The sequence below is a fragment of the Notolepis coatsorum genome (assembly GCF_963971535.1).
Source record: "Notolepis coatsorum genome assembly, chromosome: 5".
In the NCBI taxonomy this organism is placed as follows: Eukaryota; Metazoa; Chordata; class Actinopteri; order Aulopiformes; family Paralepididae; genus Notolepis; species Notolepis coatsorum.
Window position 1 is genome coordinate 159,717,473 of NC_140169.1, and position 23,347 is coordinate 159,740,819.

Consider the following 23,347-nt stretch of genomic DNA (forward strand, 5'->3'; position numbering starts at 1 on the left):
AAAAAGCTAATGCCCACCACAGCACTAAGTCTGTACAATAGACGATACTATACTGCCCTGCAGAAGCTAACCACGGTAACTACGCCAACACTTAAAAATTGGCTTTAAAGTTCTTTGACGATCCAGTGATTTTGTAGTTACTGCCATTCTTTATACCCCCTTTTCTCTGAAATAGAGCGTGATTGAACTCTGAGACTGTCAAAAGATAAAACAGATATTGAGAAGTTCAATTTCAAATTGCAGTTACCGCGGTTAGCTTCTGGAGGGCAGAATACTATACAGTAGTCTCTACTGTACACTAGACTGGAGACATGTGGGATTTTCTCAATCGACTATACAATTGACCCTTCAAGTTTAAGGCATCTGGTTGAGTATTCTTTTTGTATTCTCTTCCATTTTTTTTATAAGAACAATTGACCATATTCACACGGCGGCCATTTTGCTCTTACGTCACTGGGAAACGGGGTGGGGAAAAAAGGAAACCCCCACCTGAGCTTGGGAGCGGCCGCGCGCGTGCGAATACGGTCAAACTTTTGTTTTGTAATCCCGAGTATGGCTTTTGTCTCTGGAAGTGTGTGTGTGTGTGCGGTCGGTCAGTCGACCAGCCCCGTCGCTCCCCTCGTCCCCACGGAGGTCTGACCCTGGATCAGCGCCGCTGACGGCGAGAAGCGACCCAAGAAGAACCGCTGGAACAAATCTACAACTACCAAGAAAAATATGTCCACTCCCCTCTCTCGCACGTTCGTCGGTTCGCCTCTCCTCCTCCTCCTCCTCCGACGTAACGTCCAATCAGAAAGGGTCTCCATATTAAACAAGCACGCCCCCCCCCCCCCCCCCCCGCCCCCCCACCTCTGGTCCCCCCCTATAATGTCATTTCCATGGCGACCGGCCCGATCAGGCGGCCAGGCGCTGGGCCGCCAGCTCTTCGGCGTCGTCCCGGTTCTCGTTGATCTCCGCCAGGGTCCGCACGAAGCGGGTCCACTCGTCGCTCCGCGGAACGGCGATTTGCTAGAGGAGGGGGAGGAGCCACAAGAGACGAGTTTAGTTCCAAACAACACAGAACCCGAGTATAGTCGGGTTTTTCCGATAGTTTATTGCTTTTTTCTTTTATTCGATTTTTTTTTATTCCATACCATGGACCTCGGTGGATCATTGGGACTCATTCTGAGACGCAGAGAGTGCAATGTCGGCCGAATCCTGCTAGGTGGCAGTATCGCCCACCCTTTGAAACCTTATTTCACACTGTGTGTTACATTATATATAGTCCGGGCAGAGAATTTGGACTCAGGCAAGTGAATCGCTTCATCCAAGCACTTTGGAACGTGTTCAGCACACTTTTGTGCCATTTCATGTCAGGGACCCGATGGACATCAATACTGGAAACCGCGATCAGACAATTGGAATATTATTTTTGGCATACCTCCTAGTAAAGGTAAGGACTATATGACATCAATCCTACTTTGATCCAACAATGATTTCAATGATGCAATCTATGGATTGCAACGATCATTATGTTACGTACTCCAAAACGTATGCCGTTGCTGACGTAAACAAAAAACGACCCCCCCCCCCCCCTTGATGCATTCATGATACCTATTATATACCTCTGATTTGGAAACAGTAGCATGTCCAGGCGAGCAACGCGAACGCCTTTAGCAAAATTCACAAAGCGCTCCATAAAGCAGCTTCCAGGAATTAACCAGGATCACTCTGAAACTATACAATATTCACCACGGGATAACACGCGAACGTATACATGAAAAAATGTAAAATCTTTTTTACATGTTGGACGAGAGATAGTGACTGTCAAATGAGCCATAGTATTGTCTCCATAGCTATAATATAAATATAGCTCTGCAAACATTGTGACGCATCGTGAAAATGCCTATTTTTTAAAGCGTGGCCCATTGACTACAAGTATGGAGATAATGGCTGGCGCTGAAAGTGTTAAAGGTGCCGTAAGCGGTATTCTTTTGTTCGGATGAGTGTTAAGTAGCTCTACATTCTGACAGAAAGGTAATAGAAGAAAGACATGAATATAGGCAATACAATTTGATCTGAATATTAAAATATGAGAAAAATAAACAGTGTAAACTAGGGCTGTCAGTTTATCGCGTTAATTAGATTAATTAATTACACAGCAAATTATCGCGTTATGAAATGTAACTCAAAATTAATAAAAAAAAATATATAATTTTTTTTTATCTCCCATAAGAACGTAGAATACACATTTACAGACTTTTTTTAATATGACCATTTGCATGTTCTTGGTATCTGATTCTAGGGAATCTATGGATCTCAGTGTCAGAAATACTGTGTCTGTTATAGGCTTGAGTAAATTGTAATGAACCAAATGAGAATATCAATTACATTTCTTTTTTTATCTTTGACTGTGAATAACACCATGCTAAAATGTACCAGACCTAAAAAAATCTAAGCAAATGAATAAATGGAAGATGATTAAACAGAAGGTTTTGTAGATACAGTACTGAATTCTGCCATCCGGACACATGCAATTTGAAATATGATTATAGAATATAGAATATCAGGCCTAAAATGGTTATGCGATTAAAATGAGATTAATTAATTACAAATCCTGTAATTAATTAGATAATTTTTTTGAATCGCCTGAGAGCACTAGTGTAAACAAAGGTATAGATGGGGGTCTGTGAGCCCCATCGGTTATATTATACCTATACCATTGTAAATAATGGTATATATACAATGATAAATACAATGAAATCCATCGTATCATCTCATAATGTGAAATAAAATAAGCAGTTTTTCTTAATTTCTTGAAAACTGACTTTCCACACTTTTGCTCTATCCAGCAGTGGTGGTATATTAAATACAATTATTTTTAAAGCTGCAGTAAGTGGGCATTTAAATATATATTTTTTTAATTAGGTGTTAAATAGGTCTACATTTCGACAGCCATCACTGAGAGTGTTTACTGCAGAGCAGGAGGGACTGGGAGACCCATGTTACTGACCAGACACTATATCAGTGATGGCTGTTTACTGCAGAGCGGAGGGACTGGGAGACCCATGTTACTGACCAGACACTATATCAGTGATGGCTGTCGGAATGTAGAGCTATTTAACACTTATTTTAACATGTAGACTGCTTGTTTTAACAAAGAAAATACCACTTACAGCACCTTTAACAGCCAATAGCTGACAGACATTATCCACTCTCTAACGACCCTGAGGACCAGGTCTGGTGCTGATCCAAGTCCTCTTCTATGTGTCTATACCGAACACTGTGACCTCATTTCCTTCTTCTAAATTCATGCTATATTATGTTATTATGTTATTTGATACTATCTTGTCTAGCACAGTCTCTGGAGCGTAACAGTAAGAAGCATTTTGTATGAAAGTATTCTGTACTTCTGTATGACAACTATTAAAGAACTTGAACTTGAACTTCACCACAACTGACCTGTTTTTATATATATATATATAAATCGGAATGGAATGAGATTTGGGTAACCGTTCTTTCTTTTCTTTGTTTTGGAACATGTCCATGAAATCTGATCGGCATACAAACAATTACACTTACAATCGCAGTACAATCAGACAAAGCTCCGGCACAGAGCTCGGAGAGATCACTCTACTCACCTCTCCAACATCGTAGACCAGGATCTGTCCATCCGAGTCGCCCACAGCGATCTCTCTGCCAGAATAAGCCCATCGGACCCTGTTGAGCGCTGGGTTCCCCTCCACCGTGACGCTGGCTGTCGGGACCTGGAACGATATCACCACCGTGTCAGACAAAAAGGAACAACCTGGAACAACATCACGTCAGACAAGAAGGAACAACCTGGAACAACATCACGTCAGACAAGAAGGAACAACCTGGAACAACATCACGTCAGACAAGAAGGAACAACCTGGAACAACATCACGTCAGACAAGAAGGAACAACCTGGAACAACATCACGTCAGACAAGAAGGAACAACCTGGAACAACATCACGTCAGACAAGAAGGAACAACCTGGAACAACATCACGTCAGACAAGAAGGAACAACCTGGAACAACATCACGTCAGACAAGAAGGAACAACCTGGAACAACATCACGTCAGACAAGAAGGAACAACCTGGAACAACATCACGTCAGACAAGAAGGAACAACCTGGAACAACATCACGTCAGACAAGAAGGAACAACCTGGAACAACATCACGTCAGACAAGAAGGAACAACCTGGAACAACATCACGTCAGACAAGAAGGAACAACCTGGAACAACATCATCACCAACATCACCAGCAGTGCAAAAGAGCGCTGCTAGGATCCTGATGGGAGTGCGGAAATACCACCACATCACTCCCATCCTCAAGTCCCTTCACTGGCTCCCTGTCTCACTCAGGATCGAGTTCAAAGTCTCCCTGCTCACTCACCAGTGACTCTACGGAAACTCATCTTTTTAATAGAGACTTTTGTTGATTTTTATCTAGTTTTATTATGTGTGTGTTTTTTTTTTACCAGTTTCAGCCCTTCTTGTTTTATGTTTTTTTTTCCTACTCCTTACTAGTTTTAGTCTTGCTTATTTTACATTATCTTTTTTTACTCTCTTGCTAGCTTTTATGTTCTTTTACAATGTAGCGCTTTGAGATTTGCTCCACAACTATAAAGCACCCTACAAATCAAATATATTATTATTATTATTATTATTATTATTGTTATTGTTATTGTTATTGTTATTATTATTATTATTATTATTATTATTATTATTATTATTATTATTATTATTATTATTATTATTATTATTATTATTATTATTATTATCATCAGACAAGAAGGAACATCACCACCATGTCAGACAAGAAGGAACAACCTGGAACAACACCACGTCAGACAAGACAGAGAAATCTGGGCAAAAGTAATGGAAAGAGAGCGTAACTGATACATTGAGATACAGTAGAAACATGTAGACGATACACATGTACAGAGCTGTAACTGTAACAGTGTTACTACTGTAGTTACTACTGTACCGTTACTACGGGTGTAACGATGCGACCTCACAGCGATTAATTTCGATTACGATTATTCAGGCAACGATTCAATGCATCATGAAATCTCTTCATTTGACCACGATTTCGATTCGATTCGATTCAATTAGATTCATTTTCGATTCATTTTCTATCAGTTAATTCCCCCAAAGAATTTGAATACACAAATGTGGCTGGGGGAACTGATTCACTCAGCATGAATGGACTATAGGTCAATAAAAACAATACACACAACAACAAAAAAACATAAAAAAAATATATATATATATTTAATTTAGATTAATTTAGATTGTAATCGATTCTAACATATTTAAATCGATTGCAGTTGAATCGTCACATTAGAATCGATGCATTTCGATTAATCGATGCATCGTTACACCCCTAACCGTTACTACTGTACCGTTACCACTGTAGTGTTCCGTCTTGGTGAGAGAGAGTGGACTTTATTATGATTATTATTTACCTCCGTGTCATTGTTGAGGTTCCACAAGTCAAGATGGCCGACTCCGTCCACGCAGGCGAAGAGCGCAGGGTGGGAGGGGGACCACATGGCGTCGTACACGTAGTCAGAGTTGTCCTCGAAGGAGTACAGCGGCTTGTTGTTCTGGAGGGGGAGGAGTCACACAACTTAACCCTTTCACCGCCGCACTACCAAAACGGTTAACCCTTTCACAGAAGGTACAGAAGGTTAACCCTTTCACAGACAGGCAGATACCTTGGTGCTCCACAGACGGACGGACAGACAGGCAGACAGACATACAGACAGGCAGACAGACATACAGCACCCAGACAGACAGAGAGACAGACAGACAGCACCCAGACAGACAGACAGAGATACAGACAGACAGACAGGCAGACAGACAGACATACAGACAGGCAGACAGAGAGACAGACAGACATACAGACAGACAGAGAGACAGACATACAGAGATACAGACAGACAGGCAGACAGACAGGCAGGCAGACATGCAGACAGACAGGCAGGCAGGCAGACAGACAGACAGGCAGGCAGGCAGGCAGACATACATACTGACAGACAGGCAGACAGACATACAGCACCCAGACAGACAGAGAGACAGACAGACAGCACCCAGACAGACAGACAGAGATACAGACAGACAAACAGGCAGACAGACAGACATACAGACAGGCAGACAGGCAGACAGAGAGACAGACAGACAGACAGACAGACAGACAGAGAGACAGGCAGACAGACAGGCAGGCAGACATGCAGACAGACAGGCAGGCAGACATGCAGACAGACATACAGACAGACAGACAGGCAGACAGACAGGCAGGCAGACAGAGAGAGAGACAGACAGACAGAGATACAGACAGGCAGACAGACAGGCAGGCAGACAGACAGGCAGGCAAGCAGACAGACAGACATAGATACAGACAGGCAGGCAGCCAGACAGAGACATACAGGCAGGCAGACAGAGATACAGACACAGACAGACAGACAGGCAGGCAGACAGACAGAGATACAGAGAGACAGACAGACAGGTACCTTGGTGCTCCACAGAGACAGACAGAGAGACAGACAGACAGACAGACAGGCAGGCAGACAGACAGAGATACAGAGAGACAGACAGACAGGTACCTTGGTGCTCCACAGAGACAGACAGACAGAGATACAGACAGACAGGTACCTTGGTGCTCCACAGACAGACATACAGGTACCTTGGTGCTCCACAGACAGACAGACAGACAGGTACCTTGGTGCTCCACAGACAGGTAGACAGACAGACAGGTACCTTGGTGCTCCACAGACAGACAGACAGACCGGTACCTTGGTGCTCCACAGACAGACAGACAGGTACCTTGGTGCTCCACAGAGACACAGAGAGACAGACAGGCAGGCAGACAGACAGGCAGGCAGGCAGACAGAGATACCGACAGAGATACAGACAGACAGGCAGGCAGACAGACAGGTACCTTGGTGCTCCACAGACAGACAGACAAGCAGACATACAGACAGGCAGACAGACAGGTACCTTGGTGCTCCACAGACAGGTATACAGACAGACAGGTACCTTGGTGCTCCACAGACAGACATACAGACAGACAGACCGGTACCTTGGTGCTCCACAGACAGACAGACAGACAGGTACCTTGGTGCTCCACAGAGAGACAGAGAGACAGACAGGCAGGCAGGCAGACAGACAGGCAGGCAGACAGAGATACAGACAGAGATACAGACAGACAGGCAGGCAGACAGACATGCAGACAGACAGGTACCTTGGTGCTCCACAGACAGACAGACAGGCAGACAGGTACCTTGGTGCTCCACAGCTTGACGGTCCAGTCGAAGGAGGACGTGATGAACAGGTGGGAGAAGTCCAGGGGCCCGGCGGCCGTGTGGCAGTGGATCCCTGTGATGGGGCCGTGATGGCCCTCAAACATCTCACTGATGCCCGCCTTGCTGCAGAGACACACAGAGAGAGAGAGGAGAGAGAGAAAGAGAGAGAGAGAGAGAGAGACACAGAGAGACATACAGAGAGAGAGAGAGAGAGAGAGAGAGAGAGAGAGAGAGAGAGAGAGAGAGAGAGATAGAGAGAGAGAGAGAGAGAGAGAGAGAGAGGTGTGAACGTTCGAGGCGAGAGGTTGTGTCTTTCAAGAGCTCATGCTCCTACTCCTACTCAAATAGGATATATAGGAAAAATACACTCAAATAGGAATATACCTGGATATCTCTACACAAGGAGCTAGAGAGGATTATACCAATCTCATAATTTTCACACCACACATCCGGGAAATCTGGAATTAAGACCTGTTTTTGGAATAATTTACCGGAAAAGGTCATATGATCACAGGGGCAAACTCAAGGACCAGTGTTTTGTTGCTTTGTTGGAGTTATAACGGAGTAAGTACCACTGGACTGAGAGAGGTCTACCTCAAACCAAAAACTGAATAATACTGACATTTTAGTCAGACATTTGAGCTAAAACATCTACAAACATCTACAAAGTACAAACTGGTAAACTGGATATAACCAGACTCCTTGACAGGCAAGGACATAGAGGTGTGAAGTTCTTCAACCCTCAACAATGGAATCTGAGCCACACACGCTCCCTGATTCAAATGCAAATAAGGGCCAAACGCACACACAAGTCCCCAGAGTGCTGTACCCAGAAGACATGAAGAACAAAGCAGAAAAGAAGAAATACAAAGAAGATTTTTTAAAGAGCAAACCAAATAAACTATTTGCAGACTTTGAATGCACTGGATGCAAATCTAACATAATTTTCTTTTTTTTAGTACAATATTTTTTTATTGGGTTTTACAGTACACATTTCAGGTTTTCATTGTCGTCAGTTATTCTTAATTCCTTTTCTCCACAAGATTATACATATACCCACATACCCCCTCCCCCCTCCCCTTTTCTCTCTCTTAGCATCTTTGATTTTGTTTTTACTGTTCTCATACAGAAATAGTACGTACATTCATTGGTACCTCCATTAGAATAGCTTGTACACAAATATAAATAATTGAAAAGAAAAAAAGAAAATGTACATAAAAAAAATAAAAATAAAATAAAAATAAATAAAAATAAATGACATCTTTACAACACCTTCACTGACGTGCCTCCGGTCTCTCCCGGGGTCCGGGTCACGGCTGACCGCGGGAGAGAGCGGGGGGACTCATCCTATAGCAGCCCTCCTATATCTTCCCTTCTCAGATATTCATTAAATGGTTTCCATATATCCTTGTAAATCTCTATATTGTTCCTGAGGATATATGTTATTCTCTCCATAGACATGCATTGTGCCATGTTTTTAATCCAAGCACCGATTGTGGGTGCGTCTATTTTCTTCCAATTGAAAGCTATTGTTCTTTTTGCCTGTAGTATAGCAAAATCAATACATTTAAATTGTTTGGTTCTCAGGTTCAGATTTATTGGATATACATGTAACAATATCATTTTGGAGTCTAGTGGGATATTCACTGACAGGATATCTTTGATTTTATTCACCACCTCCCCCCAGAACTTCTTGATTTTGTCACATTCCCAAATACAATGTATAAAAGTTCCCCGATCCTTGGTACATTTAAAGCACCTATCTGGTGTGTTGCTGTTGTATTTATTCAGTTTGACAGGGGTTATATAAGTCCGCATCAGCCATTTGTATTGAAGTAGTTTTAAGCTAGTGTTGGTGTCTGAGCCTCCTCGCATGCTCTGTTCCAGTCCTCATTTGAGATCTCCTCTCCCAAGTCCAGCCTCCATGACTCCAATCTGGATAATGACGTCTTGTCTGAACCAGATACAATCCAGTTATAGAACATTGATAACAGGCCTTTGCTATTGCAGTTCTTGATGATAATTTTTTCTAAAGATGAAAGTGTAGGAATTGCCAGTGATTGGTTTTGCAGAGAGGAAATGAAACTTCTCAGTTGCAAGTATTTAAAAAAATGCTTCCTTGGGATGCTGTATTTTATTGATAGTTCCTCAAAAGGCATCAAGACCCCATCTTTGTAAAGGTCAGATATTTTACTTATTCCTTCTTTTGTCCATAGTTTGAATCCGGCATCCAGTTTGCCTGGTTTAAATGAGACGTTTCCCCAGATTGGGCTGAATTGCGACATGGAGTTGTTTATTTTCATAAATTTCTTTACCTCATACCATACATTAATCATGTTGAGCACTATGGGGTGTGTAGTATGTTTTCTTAAATATTTTGGCTCAGCTGAATACATGTATAAATGTAGTGGTAGTTGCATTGGGTATGCTTCCACTCCCATCCATGATGGTGGTTCTTCCTTAGAAAAATAAAACATTACAGTTCTCAATTGTGCAGCCAGGTAATACCAATGAAGGTTAGGACAGGTCAACCCCCCTGTATCGAATGGAAGATACAACAGAGATAGGCGGACTCTAGGACATTTCTTGCGCCATATACATTTTGAGATGAGAGACGCAATCTTTCCGAACATTCTTACCGGTGGTGCCAGAGGGATATTTTGAAATAAGTATAAGAACTTTGGTAGTATGGACATCTTTAGTATGTTTATCCTCCCTATCACAGAGATGGGCAAGAACATCCATCTCTCTATGGATTTGAATACAGAGTCTATCATAGGTTCATAGTTTATTGATTATTGATTATTATTTTCTATTTGGGGTATTATTTTGATGCCCAGGTAAGTGAAGCTGTTCGAGAGTTTGAAAGGAAATTCTTGTTGGTCAGCGGTTTTTCTCTCGTTGTCATTAAGCAGCATAAGTGATGATTTTGAGGCGTTTAGTTTATATCCGGAGATACTACCGAACTGATCAATTATATCAAGCAGTGCGGGTATCGATGTATCTAGGTTTTTTAGGAACAAAATGACATCGTCCGCAAAAAGGGCTATTCTGTGATCGTTATTACCGATTTCAATCCCATGTAGCTGTATATTAGCCCTGATTGCTATTGCTAACGGTTCGATAGCTAAAATGAACAGAAGCGGTGATAAAGGCGAGCCTTGAGGGCAACCCCTGGTGATATTAAAGGGTTTAGATGTCACTTCATTTGTTAGTACCTCAGCTACAGAGTTTAGGTGTAGTAATTTGATCCAGTTACAAAAGTAATTTCCAAATCCAAATCAATAACATCAAAAAGATAAGCCCATTCCACCCTATCGAAGGCCTTCTCCGCATCGAGCGAGAGAAGACCTGTGTCCCTCTCTCCTTTTTGGTTGTATAGGATGTTGAAGACCTGTCTGACATTGTGAAATCCCTGTCTCCCTTTTATGAATCCATTTTGATCATCTCCCACTATCTCTGGGAGTACGTTCTCTATTCTTTTGGCCAAGATTTTACTAAGAATTTTGGTGTCATTGTTTATCAAACTTATAGGACGGAGGTTCTCGCATTTAGTATTGGTTTTGCCTGGTTTTGGGAGCAGGATAATCAGGGCCTCTTTCATTGATGCGGGTAGGTAACCATTTTCAAAGGATTCTAGGTACATTTCAAAAAGGGGGGTCACTAATTTATCTTGTGTTTATATAGGTCAATTGAGAGGCCGTCTGGTCCCGCTGTTTTTCCAGGTTTTAATGCTCCTATGGCCTCTGATATCTCTGTTATGATTAATTGTTCGTCCAGGTTTTTTTTTCTTTCTTCAGAGATTTTGGGGATGTTAAGGTTATCAAGAAATTTAGTTTGTGTATCTTCACTAATGTTATATTCTGAGCTATATAGTTTTTCATAAAAGGTTCTAAATGTTGTGTTAATCTCAAATGGATCGATTATATTATTTCCATTGCCGTCCTCTATGTTAGTGATTGTCCTCTCAGTCTGTTGTTTTTTGATGCGCCATGCAAGGAGTCTACCAGGTTTTTCTCCTTGGTCGTAATAATTCTGTTTTAGCCTCATCACATTTGCAGCAGCTTTATCGTATGTTATCTCGTTGTATTGAGTTCTGAGTATTAATAATTGTTTTGAAATGAGATGTTCGTTCTGTCCTTTCTGAAACCTTTCATTCTCAAACATTTTGATTTTGGATTCCAGATCTCTAATTTCTTTCGTTCTTTCTCTTGTCGTTCTACTTGTGTAGCTTATAATTTGACCTCTAATATATGCCTTGAAGGCTTCCCATCTAATTGTGGCTGACGTTTGATTCGTGTTAATTTCAAAGTATATATCAATTTGTTCTCCCAAAAAAAGTAAAAATTTTGGATCTTTCATCCATTTTGTTTGAAATCTCCATTTATGTGGTTTGTGTATCAGTTTTGGTTCCACATATACCATAGATACAGCTGCATGGTCTGATATGACTATGCTGTTGTGTTTACATCCTCTAATGTTAGGTAGTAGTTCTGTTGATATCAGGAAGTAGTCTATTCTGGAGTAACTTTTGTATGTACTCGAATAACAGGAAAATTCTTTCTTTGATGTATTTAGGTGCCTCCATATATCCAGTAGGTTCAGCTCTTTTATAAAATAGTGTAATGTTTTCCTACATCTTGTGTGGGTGTTATCCACTCCGAATGATCTATCTTCCTTTGGGTCGAGGGTGCAGTTAAAGTCCCCAGCGATAATATATTTGCCTGGTAATGTTGAGATTTTTAGAAATAGGTTATTATAGAAGTTAACGTCATCATTATTTGGTCCATATACGTTGATTAAATTGAGGTGTTCAGAGAGAAGGCGACCTAATCTAATCCTAATCTACCATTAGGATCCTTTATCACCTCTTCAATTTGGAATGGAATAGACCTGTGTATTAGTGTCATTACACCTCTAGCATTGGTAGAGTATGAGGTTGAGAAGACCTGTCCTGGCCACCTCCGTTGTATTTTAGGTGTGTCGTTCGCTAGTAAGTGTGACTCCTGTAAAAACACAATCTTGGCTTTTAGTTGTTTTATCCTGTTCATAACTTGTTTTACTTTAGTAAGCTTTTGAAGGCCTCTGCAGTTCCATGAAATATATTCAATTAAGGTATCTGCCATTTTGCATTAGTTGTTTTGTCTCCCTGAGACTGTTGTAAAGATTCGGATGTCATGATGTAACAGTATAGAAATAAGAAAAAAATAAAAATAAAAACGAATACAGTTGTGTTACAAAGGGTCAGATTAAACCGAATATATATATTTATTACTTGAGATATATTGTATAATATTTGTATATCGTCTGATATCCCTTGTATATTCTTTGTACATATACACGGAATATCCCTTTACCTAGGTACAGGCCAGACCATAATATTCGTTCTCCTATTGGACAGCGACCCCCTAGGCGCCAACGGCCATACCCCCAATGTCTAGTTCAAAGTCACCGCTAAGACATGTCTCAACATGCCCAGGTTTGCGCAGTAATACGAGACAGAAATGAGGTTGGCACTAGATTATTCATCTTACGTATATGTAACTGAGGGGTACAATTCCCTGACTGTATTAATAAGTATGGTATCATTAAACCACTACCGTCTTATGTACATTACTACTGGCCATACAGTACACGAGTATATGATGAGAACTCCTCCACAATGACACGGTTTCCACACAAATCTGGATTTAGAATATTTATTAGCAGCAAGAATACATAATATACTTTACTTTTAATGCGCTTATAAGGCAAAGGAATGTGCGTAGGCAAATCAATAACGAATGTCCATTCTCATATTACGCAGGAGATGATAATACAACCTGAATATTAGGAATTATATCTATGGTACTCTGGGGAGGCAGCGGGAGATTCTGGTAGGGGGTTCCCACCGGTTGTAAGCCAGCAGGGGGAGGAAATGTTCGAATGCAAAGTCTGGATCCACGGGGACTCAATAAGCTCCTGCTATGGGAGGCGGTATATTACTCCCTGATCGGCAGACGAAAGCAACAGCTGTAATCCCAGTATGCGTGCAGGTGAAAGCCGGCCAGCCTCTCCTTGAGACGGGCTCGAGTGATGCTCCTCACGTCACGGGTAAATCCCACAGTAGTGGGTGTAGACGATTCTTCTCCGCTCCAACAGCCTGGTCCAAAGCAATAATAATAATAATCCAGCCGGAAAGGGGCTCTGCATTCACCGGTGTAGATTCTCCGGTGCGTGGTACTTCACATTAACTAGGTAGAACTTGACGTTATTCCACTAAGCTCTGACACTTTACTATCCTATTCCTATAAGTGCTCTATTTAGACGCACGGTTGCTCACTTCACTTGGTCGTTGACTCGTGATGAAGGCTTTACTAGTAAGGAGCGAACGATACGTTGAACAAACGTATTAGGATAAGACAAGACTCTATTTTGGGGCAAAACGGGCCCACTTCACCGCATGTCGTATCGTGGGTGAGGCTTCACTTGGGTAACTCGAACTACTTCTGTATTCACCTGCGCCATATTTATATGTTAGGCGAATAAACTAGTACCAGCCTTATTCCTGTCTCGTAGTCTTGGGCAGAACCGGGCATGTACAGACATGTCTTGACGGTGGCTTTGAACTCGACTCTGGGGGTATGGCAATGGCGCTGGTGGAACGCTATCCAATAAGAGAACGAAATATTATGGTCTGTACTAGGTTAAAGGGATATTCCGTGTATATGTACAAAGAATACACAAGGGATATCAAACGATATACAAATATTATGCAATATATATCAATCAGTAAATATATATATTCGGTTTAATCTGACCCTTTGTAACATATAAATACGTTGCAGGTGGATACAGCAGTTAGTTACCCCAACAATTTGAAGCCTTCACCACGATACAACGTGCTGTGAAGTGGGCCCGTTTTTGCCCCTAAATAGAGCCTTGAGACCGCGTGCGAATTGATAGCTAAAGTGTCAGAGTTTAACGCTGTATCGTCGAGTTCGACTTATTCTATTATAAAGTAATAGTCTATTATGTATAGTGTATCGTGCGGCTACCGTTCTACAGTGACCAGCATTACCACCGTTTCATCGTACCGAGCTAGTGCGCTTATCCAGGCTGGGCGGCCTAACCTTGTGCCGCCATCCGAGGAGCCCTAGACGAGAACCGTGTGGATATGTACACTGGATAACCTACACCGACGAATGCAGAGCCCTTTTCGGCTGGATTATATTGCTTTGGTACTGTGGCTGCTGGAGCAGAGAACCGTCTACCCCCACTACCGTGTGGGATCTACCCTGTGAGGAGCCCCGTCGAGCCCGCCTCTAGGACCCAGAGGCTGGCTAGCTTTCATCCATGCTGCAGTGCATACCGGAGTATAGCTGTTGCTTTGTCTAAGGACCAAGGGATTATTGCACCGTCTCCTGTACCTGGAGTCTCTTTATTCCTCGTTGATCCAGACTTTTGCTCCCGACAATTCCTCTCCCCTGCTGGCTTACAACCGGAGGGAACCCTCTTAGTATCTCCAGCTGACCTACGAGTGTGCCTTATATAATTCTTATGCTACAGGTGGTATTAATTATTCCCATCGTAATATGCTCATGGACTTACGCTCTTGACCTATTCATGCACATTCTTCGCCATACAAGCGCGACCCTAATTCTCAATACTGTACTCTAATATTGCTGCTCTTCTAATAAATATTCCAAACAGGACTTTCTTTGTTAAGCCGTGTTATTGTGTGGGTGTTCATCATATATACCGTGTACTGTATGGCCAGTAATTAAAGTACATAACTCAGTAGTGATTTAATGATACCATACTCTCAATACAGTCAGGGAATTGTACCCCTCAGTTACAATTGGTCCTTCGAGCCGGAGCGTAACCAGTGTAATATCTAAATATAATATTGATATTAACCATGGCCAGCGGTGAACACTCCACAAACGGCTCTCCTAAGCTAGAACGCCCGCAGCGCAGACGGCAGCCACCTCCTTACCTAGAGGACTACGCTGCCAGTCTACTACCTAGCTTTATACAGACGTTAAATGCGGAAAAAGCGGATAGTAAAAGCATGTCAAACCCTACCGACCAGGCGACCTTGCCAGTAGAGACCCTAGTGGGTTCTAACGTAACTGACCAAGCTCACAGGGGGGACCAGGAGGGACATGACATGACTATACCCCCCGACGACGTCAACGGGACGGTCCCCGGAGAGCTCCAGGATAAAGAAAGCGCTCCAGGGACGGAACCCGACCCACTACCAGAAGAGAAGCGCACCCAGGAGATAGACCTCCTCGGAGCGCGCCAGGAGAACGGATCTCCAACGAGCACTGTCAGAAGCCGATCACCTCCATCAGTGTCTTCCCCCAGCGAGGCGGACAAGATGCTGGCGCAGGCATTTATCGCCACCCTGGCAGCCTCCACTGAACGCGATCGACTCCAAGCACAGACGCTTAGCGAGCGCGAACATTCTTCCATGGAACAAGAGCGCCTCCGAGCGCAACACCAAAGTGAGCGCGAACACTCTACCATGGAAAGAGAACGCCTGCAGGCTCAACAACTGAGTGAGCGCGAACAATCTGCAGACCAAAGAGAGCGCCTTCACGCGCAACTCCAAGCGCAAGCCCTTAGTGAACGCGAACACTCTGCGACCCAGCGAGAGCGCTTCCAGGCGCAGCAAAGGAGTGAAGACGACCGCATACGCCTGGAGACCAGACGCCTCCAGACGGAAGAGAATATTGAAAGAGACCGCGCCGATGCCCAGCGCGCCGCCGCCGATGCACAGCGCGAAGCCGCCAATGCACAGCGCGACGCAGCCCAAGCCCAGCGCGAAGCAGAGCGCGACCTCGCTCACATCAAGCGCGAAGCCGAGCGCGACCGACTACAAGCGCAGATAATGGAGCAACTGATTGCCAGGGCGACTCCCCCTCTCTCCGCACGGAGCTCCAGGGCCTCGTCAAGACAAGGGTCTAGGGCACCTTCCCCTACCCGACCAAGCGACCCGGAGCCCGGCCAACAGAAAGAGCCTATACACGTCTCCGAACCCCCTCCCCGACCGGTCCATGCGAGACCCAGCAACAGGGAAGAACCGGCCTACGCCGCCGAGAGACTAAATAGACGATTGCAAGATCTAGAAGACCTAGCAGAGGAAGAGGAAGAGGAGGAAAGTCAAGCCCACCAGCAGCATCGTACTCCACAGGACCAGGAGGTCCAGTACAGCCCAGACTTTACCCCCGAGGCCCTGCGTTACAGACCCCCGACTCAACTCAAGGGTGAGTTTGACGCACCGCCAGCCCCGAGGAACAGCACCTGGGTACCCGGGCTTTGGTACCCACCAAGTACCAGCCCACAACGACACGCACGGGGAGACTCGCCCAGGAGGCCTCTCCCCCAACGCTCACCGATGTGCCAGCCATCCATGGCATCGTACCTTGGCACACCGACGTTCCCGGATTTCACACACGAGGACAGAGCACAGTACACGGAACTACGAATGTGCTTAGAGACTATGATGTCCGATGTCCCCGATGAGACGTACAAATATGCTATCCTCCTCAAGCACCTGAAGGTGCCCAGAGCGCATAATATAGCGCTGGCATATTCCAACTCAAGTACCCCATACACCGCGGCTCTAGTAGCCCTCGACCAACGTTATGGACGCATATGGGACTACGTGATACAAGAGATAAGGAATATTGACCGTCTCCCCCCAGCCACAGACAATCGCTCATTGGATGACCTCTCCATCAAGGTACAATCCCTGGTAGGGATGCTGGGGGCACAAAAGGAAAAGGGTAGGCACGAACTGTACGCTAACTCTAATGTTGAAAGGATATTAGAGAAGCTTCCTCCCGCCCGACAAGAGCGCTTCAGGCGGCAAAGAGACCACCGTGATCCCAACGGTCCCGAGCCATCCCTCCTAGACCTGGCCGACTTCCTCGCGAGAGAAGTCAGCAGCCTACGACTGGATACGTTCGTGCGGAGTGGACCAAGCCCCAGAGAGGGACCTCGGAGATCCAACGATAACCGCAGGCTGGTGACCGTCATGCACCAAGCCGAATCAGTACCGCGTAACAAGAACCACAGCACCCCCTCGACGAAAGAGAAGTGGAAGATTGTATGCCAGTACTGCGAGAAAGAACATTGGCTGTCACACTGTGACACGTTCAAGAAGATGACCGCCGACGAGGTGAGTCAATGGATAAAGTCCAACCGCCGCTGTTACCGCTGTGCGCGCAGCCATATGGCAGCCGAGTGCCGCTTGAAGAAGAGGTGTAGTCGGTGTGACGGAGCCCACTTGGACGTCTTGCATGACAGTAACAGGAAGAAACCCGCACCCTCAAGCAGCACCAGAGTAAGCGTCATGTATATTGACCCCGCCAGCAGTGGGGGCTCCCGGGTGCTCTTGAAGGTGGTCCGAGTGACATTAAGCTACGAGGACAAGGTCATGGACACTTACGCCGTCCTTGACGACGGGTCAGAAAAGACTCTCCTCCTCGCATCCGCTGCGGCCCAGCTGGGTCTGCGGGGGAGCGAAGAAACGATGACGATTCGTACTATAAGAAGAGACCTGAAGACGATAAAGGGTGAGCACGTCTCCTTCACTATCGCAGCAAGCGGGCAGCCAGAGAGGCGGTATAGGATCACTAACGCTTTCACCAGCCAAGACATAGGCCTGTCGCGGTACACCTACCCCATCGCCAAGCTGATGGATAAATACGTGCACCTGCGTCAACTACCTATACCGCTCATCGACGGCGCCACCCCGACCCTGCTCATAGGATCCGACCACGCACACCTCATCGTCCCGACGGACCGGGTCCACATTGGGCCCAGAGGCTGTCCAGCAGCAGTTGAGACCCGCCTAGGATGGACACTACAAGGCCCCCTCTCCAGGTCTCCCAACCGAACAGCAGCCACTCGCTGCCTCCACTCCAGAGTGACAGAAGAAGACACCACCCTCTTACAGCACGTCGAGAGGCTATGGACACTAGAGACAATGCCCTTTAAGAACGAAAAGAAACACATTCGTTCCAAGGAAGACATTTATGCCATAGCCCTCCTCGAGCAGGGGACAAAGAGAGTCAAAGTCAATGGAGTGATGAGATACGCAACTCCACTCCTGAGGCGAGAGGGTATGCCTACCTTCCACGCCTCAAAAGAAGCGACAGAGCGATATCTACTGAACACCGAGCGGCGCCTAGCCAGAGACCCCGCTCAAGCCACTGTGTACCGCGCTGAGATTGATAAGCTAATCACAGCGGGACACAAAGAGAATTGACATTCAAGAGGCCGATCAGACGACCGAATCATGGTACGTGCCCCACCACAAGGTCCACCACAACGGCAAGGATCGTATTGTGTTTAACTGCAGCTACCAGATCGGATCACAAAATCTGAATAAAGAGCTCTTGCCCGGCCCAACACTCGGCCCCTCTCTACTAGGCGTGTTGCTACGTTTCCGCCAGAACAAGGTGGCCATCAGCGGCGACATCAAAGGGATGTTCCTGCAGGTGCGACTAGTGGAAGAGGACAAGCCCCTGCTGCGGTTCTTATGGAGAGAGAAGATCGGGGATGAGCAACCATCCATCTATCAATGGGAAGTCCTCCCTTTCGGAACCACATGCAGCCCATGCTGTGCTACGTTCGCACTGCAAAAACATGTCGCAGAGGACCCAGCAGCTGACGAGGAGGTCCGACAAAGTGTAGAAAAGAGTTTCTACGTGGACAACTGTCTGCAAAGCGTCTCGACGCCAGAAGAGGCCGAGGCCCTCCTACTCAAGCTCCGCGCCTCCCTGATCAAAGGCGGCTTTGATCTCCGGCAGTGGGCCAGCAGCGACCCTCAAGTACTGCGCAGCCTCTCCCCAGAGGACAAGGCAGCAAGCAGCGAGACCTGGATGGCGACCATCCCAGGTGAAGCCCAAGAAATGACATTAGGACTAGTCTGGCGCTTCAAAACGGACTCGCTCCATTATAGACACACACCCCTGACCAAGGAGCAGGGAAGGTCGATTTCACTACCGACCACAAGACGGAGTGTATACAGAACACTCGCCAGACAATATGACCCGTTGGGATGTATTCTACCTTACACCACCAGGGCAAAGATGATTGTACGAGAGCTGTGGGACAAGGACCAGGGCTGGGACGACCCCATACCCGACCACCTTGCTTCCACATGGAGAGAGTGGGAAACAGAACTCAGCTCGCTCCCAGGTGTCAACATACGCCGCAGCTACTTCCCACCCACAGTGCGGCTGGAGACGTGTCAGATGGACCTGCACGTTTTCAGCGTCGCCTCCGAAGTAGCCTACGGTTCGGTGGCCTACTTGCGGGCCCGAGAGGAGGGAGGAGAAATACATACCGCCTTCATCCTGGCTCGTTCAAGAATAGCCCCCCGCAAGCAACAATCGATCCCGCGTCTAGAGCTCTGCGCAGCCCTAGTAGGAGTGCAACTCGCCACGTTAATCCAACGTGAACTCACCATCCCGGTGCAAAGAACAATCCTGTGGTCAGACTCCATGACCGTACTCACATGGATCCAGTCCGATTCATGTAGATACAAGGTCTTCGTGGGAGTCAGAATCACAGAGATCCAAGATCTAACAGAATCAGCATGCTGGAGGTACGTGGACACAAAACAGAACCCAGTAGACGTCATCACACGGGGAATGTCCCTGGATGACCTCACACGTCACAATCTCTATAGTGACGGTCCCGAGTTCCTCAAGCTCCCGGAAGAAGAGTGGCCTACACCCACCCCACGGGAGGCTAGTCAAGAGGAGGCAGAGATGAAGAAATCTATGTTCTGTGGGTTGACGCACACACCAGTCCCCACAGACCCCAACATAGACGACTGCCCCACCCTTGAGTGCGCAGTTAAAGACATTCCTGTGGCACCACCCTGAGGTTCCCTCCACTACTGACATTAATGCAGCTAACTACGAAGAAGCAGAACTCCTTCTGCTACAGCGAGCCCAAAGAGACTCGTTCCCCGACGAGCTAGACTGTCTGCAGGGATCAAAGCCAGTCCCGTCAGACAGCAGACTGCTCCACTTGGCCCCTGAGCGCGACGCCCATAATCTCATCAGAGTGGGTGGTCGTCTGAGAAGGGCCCCAGACTTAACGGATGACGTCAAGTTCCCGATAGTTCTCAACAGCCGACACAAGGTCACAGAGCTCATCATAAAGAAATACGACGAGGACGTGCACCACGCCGGGGCAGAGAGTCTTCGCTGAGATCAGACGTCGCTATTGGATACTGCAAGGAAGAGAAGCAGTACGACGCTTCCAGCGGACCTGTCTAGACTGTCGCAAGTGGCGAGCACAGCCCAGTATACCCCGGATGGCTGACCTACCCCCCTGTCGCCTTCGACTCGGCGACAAGCCCTTTCACTCCACCGGTATGGACTGCTTCGGCCCGCTGTATGTGAAGAAAGGAAGAGGGACGGAGAAGCGGTGGGGTATTGTATTCAAATGCATGACCACCCGAGCGATACACATAGAACTCCTTCCAACCATGAGTACGGACTCATTCCTTATGGCCTTCCGGAGATTCACAGCGCGGAAAGGAAAACCGTCTATATTATTGTCTGATCACGGGACAAACTTCAAAGGCGGAGAAAGAGAGCTGAGAGAGAGCTTCCAAGCTATGGGCCCAGAACTTAAGACCCACCTCGCCCCCTCTCAGATTGATTTCCAGTTTAACCCCCCGAATGCCCCTCACTTCGGGGGAACTTGGGAACGAGAAGTACGTTCAATAAAGACAGCCCTGTACGCCATGCTTGGGGCCCAGACCGTGGCGGAAGAAGTCCTCACGGAGATCGAGGGAGTATTGAACTCAAAGCCCCTCGGTTACGTCTCAAGTGATGTAGCAGATGTCGACCCAGTCACCCCCAACACTCTCTTGATGGTGCGGCTGGACCCCGCGCTCCCACAGACAGTGTACAGACCTGAGGAAGCGAACGGCCGAAGAATGTGGAGGTACAGTCAAGTATTGGCTGACAAGTTTTGGAACAGTTTCCTCCTCCACTATCTACCGTCTCTACAGACCCGCCAGAAATGGGTAAAAGAAAGAGACAATTTGACGGAGGGCACAGTCGTCATGATTATCGACCAGTCACTACCCCGAGCTATGTGGCCGGCCGGCCGCGTAAGCAAAGTGATCACTGGTGCCGACGGAAAGGTCAGAGCGGCAGAAGTGCTCGTCCAGGGACGGACATACACCCGACCCGTGGCGAGGCTGATAGAGTTGCCAAGGCTCCCGACTCTCTTAATGATGACCATGACCCCCTGACTTTGTGAATTGCCCTACTCCTCACAAAGGACATTGAGTAGTGGACAAGGCGGCTAATCTGTCTCTGCTTATCTAATTAGGTGCGGACTAATTAGGAGGCGGCTGTTACAAAGGGTCAGATTAAACCGAATATATATATTTATTACTTGAGATATATTGTATAATATTTGTATATCGTCTGATATCCCTTGTATATTCTTTGTACATATACACGGAATATCCCTTTACCTAGGTACAGGCCAGACCATAATATTCGTTCTCCTATTGGACAGCGACCCCCTAGGCGCCAACGGCCATACCCCCAATGTCTAGTTCAAAGTCACCGCTAAGACATGTCTCAACATGCCCAGGTTTGCGCAGTAATACGAGACAGAAATGAGGTTGGCACTAGATTATTCATCTTACGTATAAATACGTTGCAGGTGGATACAGCAGTTAGTTACCCCAACAAGTTGAAGCCTTCACCACGATACAACGTGCTGTGAAGTGGGCCCGTTTTTGCCCCTAAATAGAGCCTTGAGACCGCGTGCGAATTGATAGCTAAAGTGTCAGAGTTTAACGCTGTATCGTCGAGTTCGACTTATTCTATTATAAAGTAATAGTCTATTATGTATAGTGTATCGTGCGGCTACCGTTCTACAGTGACCAGCATTACCACCGTTTCATCGTACCGAGCTAGTGCGCTTATCCAGGCTGGGCGGCCTAACCTTGTGCCGCCATCCGAGGAGCCCTAGACGAGAACCGTGTGGATATGTACACTGGATAACCTACACCGACGAATGCAGAGCCCTTTTCGGCTGGATTATATTGCTTTGGTACTGTGGCTGCTGGAGCAGAGAACCGTCTACCCCCACTACCGTGTGGGATCTACCCTGTGAGGAGCCCCGTCGAGCCCGCCTCTAGGACCCAGAGGCTGGCTAGCTTTCATCCATGCTGCAGTGCATACCGGAGTATAGCTGTTGCTTTGTCTAAGGACCAAGGGATTATTGCACCGTCTCCTGTACCTGGAGTCTCTTTATTCCTCGTTGATCCAGACTTTTGCTCCCGACAATTCCTCTCCCCTGCTGGCTTACAACCGGAGGGAACCCCCTTAGTATCTCCAGCTGACCTACGACTGTGCCTTATATAATTCTTATGCTACAGGTGGTATTAATTATTCCCATCGTAATATGCTCATGGACTTACGCTCTTGACCTATTCATGCACATTCTTCGCCATACAAGCGCGACCCTAATTCTCAATACTGTACTCTAATATTGCTGCTCTTCTAATAAATATTCCAAACAGGACTTTCTTTGTTAAGCCGTGTTATTGTGTGGGTGTTCATCATATATACCGTGTACTGTATGGCCAGTAATTAAAGTACATAACTCAGTAGTGGTTTAATGATACCATACTCTCAATACAGTCAGGGAATTGTACCCCTCAGTTACAAGTTGGTTGGTACCATAATACAGAGAGAGAAATTACCCAACCCCTAACATGCCCGAGTTGACCACTCGGGCAACCCTTAACCCTTACTAAGTAGCTTCCTTTTCGAGCTCGAAATATGTCCACATCACTGTGAGGAATCATATTTCCTTTACCTCTACTCTATACTACCTGAGGTGTGTGACCGTTGGTACAAGAGAAATCAAAAATCAAACATGAACATCAAATATAAATCAAGTGTGTGAACTGTTAAGCATTGGTATTACAGTACATGTCTTATGTCCACCTAGAATGTAACTTTTGGTACACTTTTAGAGAGCT

At 46.0% G+C, this 23,347-nt stretch overlaps 1 protein-coding gene across 2 annotated transcripts in view; it reads right to left on the reverse strand.

The window, feature by feature from the left end:
• Positions 1-827: 827 nt before the first annotated feature.
• dync1i2a (dynein, cytoplasmic 1, intermediate chain 2a) overlaps positions 828-23,347 on the reverse strand; it is a 257,355-nt gene continuing 234,835 nt past the window's right edge. For both annotated transcript variants that reach the window (XM_084315380.1, XM_084315381.1), the window contains exons 13-16: positions 7,296-7,440; positions 5,479-5,619; positions 3,621-3,746; positions 828-1,008 (exon numbers count right to left, since the gene is read on the reverse strand). In XM_084315380.1, the coding sequence (XP_084171506.1) occupies positions 895-1,008; positions 3,621-3,746; positions 5,479-5,619; positions 7,296-7,440 (526 nt within the window). In that variant the 3' untranslated portion in view covers positions 828-894. The remainder of the gene's footprint in view (positions 1,009-3,620; positions 3,747-5,478; positions 5,620-7,295; positions 7,441-23,347) is intronic.